At 42.2% G+C, this 11,267-nt stretch overlaps 1 protein-coding gene across 1 annotated transcript in view; it reads right to left on the bottom strand.

Moving 5' to 3' along the window:
- Nucleotides 1-10,615: 10,615 nt before the first annotated feature.
- AK9 (adenylate kinase 9) overlaps nt 10,616-11,267 on the bottom strand; it is a 218,214-nt gene continuing 217,562 nt past the window's right edge. The window contains exon 40 of the mRNA XM_012438434.2: nt 10,616-11,150. Coding sequence (XP_012293857.2) covers nt 10,948-11,150 — 203 coding nt within the window. The 3' untranslated portion in view covers nt 10,616-10,947. The remainder of the gene's footprint in view (nt 11,151-11,267) is intronic.

The raw sequence follows: 11,267 nt of genomic DNA, 5'->3' as shown, positions 1-11,267 counted from the left end.
ATTAACTGAATTTTACCATTACCATTTTTAGTTAATTGCCTGTCTAAAAACTTAGCTCTGGGCCCGGGCGCAGTGGCTCACACCTATAATCCCAGCACTTTGGGAGGCCGAGGCGGGTGGATCGCTTGAGACCAGCATGGGCAACACGGCGAGAATCCATCAAACAAAAAATATAAAAATTAGCCGGCCATGGTGGAGCCTGCCTGTGGTCCCAGCTACTGGGGAGGCTGAGGCAGGATCATCACCTAGGTCTGGAAGTTCAAGGCTGCGGTGAGCCGTGATCACGCCACTGCACTCCAGCCTGGGCGACAGAACGAGACCCCCACCTCAAAAAATAAAAACAAAAAAACTTAGCTCTGGATTCTTATTCCTGCCGCACATTACCTAGCTGGGTGACTCTCAGTACTCATCGAATAGTTCAGGGTGTGCCTTCTCTAAAATGAAGGAATGGGATCAACCATCTCCAAAGTCCTCCACAGCACGAACTTTCTATGACTGCATAACTATCTCAAGGAGAACGAAGCTGCCTCCACCTTCCAGATTATTAGCCATTTCGTTTGAGGGAACCAATGTGAAAAGAGTGAAGAAACGTGTATGTACAAAGTGAATGTGAGGTAGCTGCAATAAAATAGCAATAACGTAAGCCGCATGCGGCCGCCAGCCAGACGTCTGGCGGCGCGGAGCCCCCGGAACCCCGGGTCGGCAGAGCAGGGAGAGGCGGCGCGCAAAGACCATCCCCGCCTCCCGGCCCAGGCCCCACAAGTCCACCCCGGGAGCAAGCGGCTGCGGAGGGGTCGGTGGAGCCGACCTACCTCTCAGGGCGGCCGGTGGTGTCCAGGTCGCCGCCAGCCCACCTGGCGGCCTGGCGGGAGACCCGCGCCGGGCCCCGCTGGCCCTCCGCTCCACCCGGCCAGCCTCTGGTGCTTCTGCGCCGCTCCGGCTTCTGCCCCTGCGCCGCCGACGAAGCCACGGCCAACCCGGAAGCGCAGCGCCCAGAGCCGCTTGCGCGCGGACGCCGGACCACGTGGCCCGCAGGCGCCCCCCCCCCCAGGAGGCGGGGCACACCAGAGCTGCGGGGCGGGGCGGGGCGGGGCGGGGCGGGGCGGGGCGGGGCGGGGCAGGCCGAGGCGGGGCGGGATAGCGGGTCGGAGGCCAGGGGCCGCGGCGGGGCGGGGAGGGGCGAGGCGGGGAACGACGGCAGTCTGGGTCGGGGGGCGGGGCGAGGCTAGATAGCAGGCCCGGGCCTGAGGGCTGGCGCGGGGCGGGGTGGGGCGAGGTGGGGTGAGGCGGGGCGCAGCATCGGTGGAGGGACGGTGGCAGGCGGCGGGGTGTGGGCCGGGGCGGGGCGCGGGGGGCGGGGCGGGGCGCGAGCCGGCGCCCGGCGGATGGCACCGCCCGGGAGCCCAGGCAGGAGAGACCTTTTCGGCGAATAGGGGGCAATGGACAGGAGAGCCGTTGTGACCCCGCACTTTGGGAAGTTTTATATCGTATTAAACTGTTAGCTTGACGCCAATACCTTAATCAATGTTACCACTTCTTTGACACTGAATCTGATGTTATTGTATGTGTAAAGGCATGAAATCGCCTTTACTGTCATCATTGTCGTCATCATCACCATCATCATTATCTAGTGCTAATATAATAACTATTACTTATCTCCTAAATGTTTTTCACATCTGCCTCCTTTTCCTCCCCACTCCCGATGCCTTAGTCCAAGGGACTGAAGAGAGCATTGCAGTTGGAGAAACCTGGGTTCTGAGAGATCTTGGGCAAATTACTTACCCTCACAACTTCTTTACCTTTTTGGAGATTTTAATACTAGTGTCACTTTGGTAGGGTTGCTGTTGCATAAACAAGATTAAGTATGTAATGGGCTTAGGAAGTGCCTGGTTTAATTCATCTGCTATGATTAAAATTATTGTTATTCAGACTTAGATCATCTTTCTTCAATAGACTGTTAAGGGTTTCTAACTGGTTTCAGCTGCAGTTTTGTTCCCTTTAATGCGCAGGAGTACAAAGGATCTCTCCAAGCGCATATGAGATCCGGAGCCTAGAGTCACTCTTTGGCTTAGAATCCATGTGGCTCCCACATGCTCTCTGGATAAAGTCAAAGCTTCTTAATATGGTCTACAAGCCCAATCCAAATCTACTCCCCACCTGCTTCCATCCATTTGTTTCGGCATTTTCTCTCTCTTCGCCAACACTTAATTACTTATTATTTATTTTTCTGCCCATTTCCAGATTCCCAACATGCCATCTATAGCCTCCCTGATTTTGAACCTGGAGGTGTGATTAGCAACCTGGAGCTTACATTGTTACTAGTTTTTATTAAAACTAGCTTAAGGCACATGTGCTCCTTCTTGGAGGTTTCTCTTTCATCTTGAATTGTTTCTAAATCCTCTGGATTTGTGGGGGTACAAGTGGGATGGGGAACACTCCCTGACTTCTGCATACCAGCAGGAAGTTAGCTGCCTCATTGTTTCTTGCTGCTACAAGGGTTGCAGCCAAAACACTGGCCCTCCAGAGGTCCTCAATGGCATAAGATGACTCAGTGCCAAGGTAAGCCTGGTACTCCCATTTCCTCATTCAGTCAGTGCTCACTGGAGCACAACCCTGTGAAGGAAAACTCAGTCTGGAGGATCTTCCAGCATCAGCCACCCACAACACAGACTAGCCCTTTTTTCAAGGCAATTTTGTTTTGGATCCATATTGACTTTTTCAAAACTTTTGTTGTTGTTAAGGCCAGTTACAGGCCTTCACAGGTTAAGAGTTAAGAAGGCCCTAACAGGTCTTCTTAACTTTAAATCTTGCAGAACAGGATTTAGGGTGACATACATTCATCTAACAAATATTTATTGAGTGCCTACTAAGTGCCAGACATTGGCATCAGGTGTTGAGGATACAGCAACTAACAAGGCCTTTGCTCTCATGAAGTTTACATTCTACGAAGGGGAGACAGGACAAATAGACAAGAAAATGAATATTATAGTTTCAGAAAGTGTTAAATTTTATAAAGAATGATGATGAAGACTGACAGGGAACTGAAATCAGGATAGGGTGACATTTGAGCTGAGATCTGAATGACACGGAGACAGCTGGGGAAGATCTGGAATAAGAATGTTCTAGGCAAGAGAAAAGCAAGCATAAAAAGCTCTGAGACTAGGAAGACGCATCTGAGGAACAGCAAAGACTGTGTGGCTGGAGCACAGTGAGTGAGGGGCGGTATGGCAGCAGATGGAGTGGAGAGTTGACAGATTTCACAAATAAAGACACAGGACACCCAGTTAAAAAAAATAAATGCTGGCCCCAGCCTCCCAAGCTGGGATTACAGGCATGAGCCACCTATGCCTAGCCAAAAAAGAATTTTTTCATATAAATTTAGTGTGAAGAGTGTACGATGTTTATAGCATCTCCAGTAGTGTACAGCCATGTCCTAGGCCTTCACATTCACTCACCACTCACTAGCTGACTCTTGAGCAACTTCTATTCCTGTAAACTCCATTCATGGTAAGTGCCCTATACAGGTGTACTTTTTTTTTTTTTTTTTTTTTGATCTTTTAAACTGTTTTGTTTTGAGACAAAATCCCACTCTGCTGCTCAGGCTGGAGTGCAGTGGCATGATCTCAGCTCACTATAACCTCTACCTTCTGGGCTCAGGTGATGCTCCCATCTTAGCCTCCTGAGTAGTTGTGACTACAGACACACGTTACCACACTCCGCTACCAATTTTTTTGGAGGGGGGTATTTTTTTGTAGAGATGAGGTTTTGCCATGTTGTCCAGGCTGGTCTTGAACTCCTGGGCTCAAGTGCTCTGCCCACCTAGGGCTCCTGAAGTACTAGGATTATAAGCATGAGCCAACAGCATACTGTATTTTAAGTGTCTTTCTTATGTTTTGATATGTTTAGATACACAAATACTATTGAGTTACAGCTGCTTACAGTACTCAGTACAATAACATTTTGTACAGGTTCATAGTGTAGGAGCAATAGGTTGTACCATATAGCCTAGGCGTGTAGTAGACTATCCCATCTAGGTTTGTGTAAATTCACTCAGTGGTGTTTGCACAGTGATGAAATCACCTAATGATACATTTCTCAGAACATATCCCTGTCATTAAGCAATGCATGACTGTACCAATAAAAGAAAACCATAACTGGTTTTCTTTTATAGATACAGCTGGTTTCTCAACAGCAACAGTAGAAGCCAGAGGTTGGTGAAATGATACTTTCAAAATTCACCTAGGATTTTTTTTTATACACTACAATTATCATAGACAAAGACAAACAATTTTGGTCAAACAAACAATAAAAGTATTAACCTCCAACAAACCCATACCATAGAAAGGAAAATAACACCAAGAGGAAAGTCTGAGATATAAGAAGGAGTTGTAAGAAAAAAAAAAAAAAAAAAAGAGAGAGAGAAAGTAAGTATGAGGGAAATCTAAACAAACATTGATTGTGCAAAATCATGTCTAATTCGAAGAGTAAACAAATAAAGTAGATCTAAAATCTTGAATGAAAATACAATGTAAGATGGGAAACTGGTTATCCGTATTCCAGTGTTTTAAGGGTACAGCTACTGATTACCTTGAGGCTTTACATACACATGGTGAAAGAGTCAGGGACAGCCACTTAATTGGTACAAATAGAGCACATATTTCAAATGCTGTAGAGGAAAATGGCATTTAAAAGTTATTGGTCAATGCCAGGTTGGGTGCGGTGGCTCATGCCTGTAATCCCAGCACTTTGGGAGGCCGAGGCAGGTGGATCACTTGAGGCCAGGAGTTTGAGACCAGCATGGCCAACATGGCAAAACCCCATCTCTACTAAAAATATAAAAATTAGCTGGGTGTGGTGGCACACCTACTTGGGAAGTTGAGGCATGAGAATCGCTTGAACCCAGGAGGCAGAGGTTGCAGTGACCTGAGATCATGCTATTACACTCTAGCCTGGGGGACAGAGCAAGACTCTGTCTCAAAAAGAAAAAAAAAAAGAAAAAAAAAAGAAAAGAAAAAAGAACAAAGGAAAAGATGGAGAGGATGTTGAAAAGGTAGGGAGAGCCAGATCATGTAGTCTTTTATGCCAAGGAAAAGGAGTTTGGATTTTATTTTAACTGAAATAGGAGACCACTGGAAGATTTTTCAAAAGGACTGTTGAATCTGACTTATGTATTCAAAAATTACTCCAGCTGCTAGATGAAGAGTAGATCCTAGAGGGACATGAGTGGAGGCATGGAGATGACGGTGACAGCAGTGTAAAATGTGAGAAGAGCCCATATTCGAGGTAGATTTGGGGGATAAGTCTTTCTGACAGGACTTGCTGAGAATGGATGTGGGGAGTGACGGCAACAATGCAATCAAGATTAACTCCTGGGTTTGGGGCTAAATCAACAGAAGGTACAGTGTTACCATTAACTGATCTGGAGGAAGAGAAGTTGGGTTGGATAATAAGTATGGGGTGGACATACCAAATTCGAAATGTTAACTAGATAACAAAGTATAGTAGGCAGTCATAGGTAACAATCTGGAGTTCAGAGCTGAGAACAAAATTGAGATATTAATAATGGAGTTATCAGAGCATAGATTATAAACTGTAAGTAAGATCAGTTACAGAGTGAATATTGATAAAAGGGCTATCTTCTCCAAATCCAGTCTCCACTCTTTTCTCCTTTTTTTTTTTTTTTTTTTTTTTTTGCCTTGAGAGGCTACAGGAACTCATGGACTTCATTATCAAAGCCCTGTGCTGACTGACTTCCAGGTTGTACTATGTCAGTGGAGAACCTGGCAGATCGGCGGAAGGAGAGGATTATGATCATCTGGCAATTAAAGGTTAGTGGAAGTCCTTTGTCATGATGAAGAGCATAAAAAATATTTGTGTGGCCTGGGATGGTTGGCTGATAACTGTAGCTGAAAGGAACTATAGTCCAAGGCTCATTATGACTTAAAGGGATTTGAGGAGAACCGAAGGATAATTGTCAATGTTCAATGCCAATAGTGCATCTTTAGGGGGATTTTACAGTACTAATCCAGTAGTGCTCCAATTTCCAGATCCCATGTGTCCTGTACTACACAAGGACAGGGAGTGTATCTGCTAATATGTTAATCTCCTACTGTATGTAGACTGGTAGAATTCTTGTAAATATACACATGCTTGTGTATGCTAAGCACTCTTCAACATGCCTCTCACAGGTTTGGTAAATACATGTGCTCACAAATTAATTCTTGGAATGCCTTTCAGCCCAGGTTATGATCTCAAATTGGACTTATTTTTCTAATTTTTACATGCTTTGATTCTAAAAGGTCCATTTAATTCAGATGTCACTCCCTCTGAGAATTCTTCCCAGAACCAACCATAGTTAAGGGCTCTCAGGCTTTGTAGATATTTTTTTTACCCAGGTCTTCATTTGTTGAAGAAGAAGAAGAGGAAGAAAGAAGAAAGAAGAAGAAGAAGAGGAGGAGGAGAAGGAGGGAGGAGGAGGAGAAGGAGGGAGGAGGAGGAGGAGAGAAAAAAAGAAAAAACAAAACAAAACAAAAACACAACTGAAGTCATTCATGTGTAAAATCTCTCTCTTGTTCCTATCCTGTTCTGAACTCCCTCCCCTTCACCACTAAATTTGTGAAATTTTAATGAATTACCTGAATTAAACAAATTATCAAATGAATTGAGAAAAAAATGAAAAATATATAATTGAAAATGTTTAAAAATGATAGTATTTATTACTGTACTTTGAGTTTTGAAGAATTTAAAACCACAGTTCACACTGTATCCTGAAATAAATTCTAGAAGGCTTAAATAATTTAATATATATATTTAAAAAATATATATATATTTTAAAATATATATATAAATATATATAAAAATATAAATATTATATATATATATAATATCTACTTATTCACAAATAAGTGAATAAGTAGAAGAAAACAGAATGGAATATTCCATCTCTAAAGATTGAAGAATTTCCAGAGCTTAGAAAACTATTAAAAATCAGCCTGGCCAACATGGTGAAACCCCGTCTCTACTAAAAATAAAAAAATCGGCCAGGCGCAGTGGCTCACACCTGTAATCCCAGCACTTTGGGAGGCTGAGGCAAGGGGATCACCTGAGGTCAGGAGTTCAAGACCAGCCTGGCTAACATGGTGAAACCTGTTTCTATTAAATTACAAAAAATTAGCTAGGTGTGGTGGCACGCACCTATAATACCAGCTATTCAGGAGGCTGAGGCAGGAGAATCACTTGAACCTGGGAGGCAGAAGCTGCAGTGAGCCAAGATCATGCCATTGCACTCAGTTTGGGAAACGAGTGAAACTCTGGGCCAGGTGCAACGGCAGGCAGGTCATGAGGTCAAGAGACCAAGACCATCCTGGCCAACATGGTGAAACCATGTCTCTATTAAAAATACAAAAATTAGCTGGGCATGGTGGTATGTGCCTGTAGTCCCAGCTACTAAGGGAGGCTGAGGCAAAAGAATCAGTTGAACCCAGGAGGCGGAGGTGGCGGTGAGCTCAGAACGAGCCACTGCACTCCAGCCTGGCAACAAAACGAGATTCTATCTCATAAAAAAAAAAAAAAAAATCAGAAAGGTATGATGAACAGGTTTTATGTAGTACCTAAAAAATAGAATATATTTACTACAAAAGGTTGATGTCTATAGTACATAAAGAACTCATGCAGAACAACTTTTAAATCTCACTGTTAGTTCAGATTGAAGCAGCAAGGTTCTGCTTTTCACTTATTAAAGAAAAAAACTATGAAGATTATAGCCACATGATTGTTAAAAAATACTAAAATTGGTGCTCCTCGGTGCTCCTGGAAGCAGTATGAATTGCTATAACTATTTTGGAAAGTTGCTTGGTAATATGAATTGTGAATATCCATCTAAGAATATTCATGCCCTTTAACCCAGCAATTTTATTTCTTAGAATTTTTATCAGGCAAATGATCCTAAATATAAGAGAGAAAGATTCAACATATTATTTTATTTATTTATTTTTAAAACTTTTGTAGAGATAGTCTCACTATGTTGCCCAGGCTCATCTCGTCTCAAACTCCTGAGCTCAAGCATCTTCCCACCTTGGCCTCCCAAAGTGCTGGGATTATAAGCATGAGCCACTGTGTCCAACCTCAACATAGCATTTTAAAATATAGTACAACAGTACACAGGCCAGCAATAGGAATGGTCAAATATAGCATATCTACTCAGTGTGGATCTGAGTGTAACCATTAAAAAAAAAAGAAGGAAAGGAAGTATTCCAAAATTCTTTTCCTACTTTTCCACATTTCATATACTGTTTGATTTAGGATCTGTCAAATGGAGACTGCTTCTCCAACCTGAGTGAAGTTATTGTTGCTGTGAAAATGACACATAGACAAGTCATGGAGAGGCATAGGCTGGTTGGAGTTTCCCTTGCCTTCAAAGCTGCACTGCCTCAGTCTCTTCCTGAAGCACTCAACGTTGGGGCAGCAGCTGGAGGATAGGGGTGGGTAAAAAGGAGTCTCTGTGAGCCTCAGTGAGCACCGTGGCCTGGACACCCACTCTGTTACTGTTTCACACAGTGAAGGTTTAAGAGTCCCTGGATAACCATTCAAAATATTCTTTCATCATATTTGGGATGCTAGTTAATGGATTATTTATAATAATATGCAAGCATAATTTCTAAACAAAAGCAGAATTTGAATAAGAGGTTTTAAAAGGATACATGTTCTTATTGCAGAAATGCTGTTCTGCCTTGTTAGGGACACAGACCCCTTGACATGGAAAACATGACGTGCTCCCCTGAGAAGGAAAGCAAACATAATGGGTGTGAGTGCCATATGGATTGGGCCTGAAGTGGGAGTGGTTCTCAGGCTCCAACAAGAAGACTTTCCCAAGTGTCGTCTGTATTTTTCTTGTACTCTGAAGTACGCTCACACACACACACACACACACGAAGGACACTACTGACACTAAAGAACAATGACACTGTGATGGTGGTTTCCAAGATGTGCTTACAATGCAGGAAGTGGGAAGGGTAAGAGCAAGACTCTGTAGTTATGCAGATCAGGGTCTGAATCTGGATACAACTTATGTGATCTTGGGTAGGAAGCTCTTTTCATGTGTAAGAATGAGATAATGCGTAAAAAGCCACTAGCACACTCTCTAGCCACATAGAAAACAGCTGGGAAATGGTAGCTGTGCCAGTAGTTATTCTAAATAAGGTCCCAAGTGTAGCTAACTGTAGTTGCATGTGAGTGGTAGGGACCTGGAATGTCCAGCGCTAGAGGCTACTCTAGGAAATTTGACTCCTCACTTCTTTCCCACTGCTACTACCTGCTACACTCTGCTGTATAGATTTGCTCAGAGGAAGAGCCTCTATGGAGAGAGAGGTGAAAAGGGAGAATCACATGGTTTTTGGTTGCCAGCTCAGCTCAGGGACAGAGCTTCTTTCTACTAAGGGAAGAGAAAGGCCATTTGCCCTAGTTTTGTGCAGAATTCAGCAGCTCCGGAACAATGATGCATGAGATGTTAGAGCTCAGAAGGCAGCATCTTTGGGTTTGTAGAGTTCTCAGGGTGAAGCCGTACTAGAGAACTTCATCCCCAGAGGATGTGCAGTGGGACCACATAGGACACCCTGGAGACCCCAAGAAACACTTGGTGGTATCTTGCAGGGACTGCTGCCCTTCATAAAGGCAGGGACACTGAAGCAATAAAGTTTGGGTTTAACTGCTAAAGCAAACTCATAACACCCATAGGCTGAAAAGACCTAAGAACATTTACATCTTGTTAAGAATGAAAAAGCCAGTAGATTGCAGTTGGTGATAGAAAGATGGTAAATTACAGGCATTAATAGAAATGGACAAGGAACAAAAATGGGGAGGGGCTTAAGTTGCCAGCAAAACTTGGTAGCTATTGGCAACTCACAGTCTCCTGAAGAAGTAAAGGCTTTTGACATTTATCCTAACTTTGGCAATAGGCTTCTAACTTTTGTTTAAAAATCATTTTATTATAAAATATATAATGCAAAGATATATAAAAAAGGCTTCTAGTTTTTTTTTTTTTTTTCACTTCTTGGCTTCTAGTTTTTAAGTAACATTACTGAATTTATAGGGATCAAAGAGCTAAACCATCTGTTGTGGAGATTAAGAAATGAAAGCTCAGAGAAATTTACCCAAGATTATACAGTTAATGGTCATATTTTTTATTTTTTAAGAGTCAATCTTGCGTTTCACATTCCAGATCTTTTTATATTGCTGCTGAAAATTGATCTTATTTTAACAATCTCATTAAATTCAATTTAGTAAGTTTTCCTCTAGCATATACTTTTTGATAAACATCATATATAATGACTCTAGATTTCTTTCATCCTTCTTAAAATTCCAGGTAATTTCTAATTATAAAATGAGGTATAAAGCATGCTGCAATGAATACTTAAGAAAAAGAAAAGAGGCAGCGAGCCAGTTGTTGCAAAATCCATTTATTTTTTTGGGAAAATGATAGTATTTTATGTTCACAAAGTCCACAGTTTCTTATGTAAAATGTATAACCCATATTTTGGTTTCATTTATAACAATGTTAATTGTGTTTCTTAAAACTTTCTAACATTTAATGAGTAATTTTAACAGACACTGGCTTTTCTACTGAAAATGTTAAAAAGGAAAATAATATATTTACTAAATGAGTTACTTAAATTTTCTATATGGAATTATAAATGGAATGTCTATTTTGTTAAATCATCAAAGTTCAGGCAAAGAGCAACACATTTTAAAATTGTATTAAAACTTATGTTTATATAAGCGTGCTCCTTACTGGCTGGCAGACCTTTGAGTTCATGTGAAGTCTGCTAGCCATGGTATGTTGCTCAGGTAGCAAAAGTACTTCTGAGAGGCCCAGATTTTCAAAATTCTATCAGTTTCCCTCTGTCACTTTCAGGTAACTCTTGAGATTCAGGTTGCTGTCACCTAAGTAAATTACCCATTAATTGGGTCTATATTTTTGAGAGAGAGAAAGGTCTGTAACTTATGATCAAAGTCAATGGCTCTGAACTGAGGTTCCTTGTATTTTCTGGTCATCTTGGCACCCAGGTATGTTATGAGTTCACATCTTTCCATAAACTGCTCCATCTTCTTCTTATACTTTTTTCTTGTATATTCAGAACCTTTGGGATTAAATGCTGTAGAAAATTTCACAGAACTGTGAATAATTTCTGCTAGGTAGTGAGTCATTAAATGAAAGAGAAGGCAACCTGGATGTGTATTTCAGTTAGGTACGTAGTTATGGTTGAGAAGAT

This window comes from Aotus nancymaae, unplaced genomic scaffold (genome assembly GCF_030222135.1).
Source record: "Aotus nancymaae isolate 86718 unplaced genomic scaffold, 86718_ANA_hifiasm-v0.15.2.pri h1tg000040l, whole genome shotgun sequence".
Lineage (NCBI taxonomy): Eukaryota > Metazoa > Chordata > Mammalia > Primates > Aotidae > Aotus > Aotus nancymaae.
The sequence above is the reverse complement of the archived record's forward strand: the minus strand, read 5'-3'. Positions and strand labels throughout refer to the sequence as shown.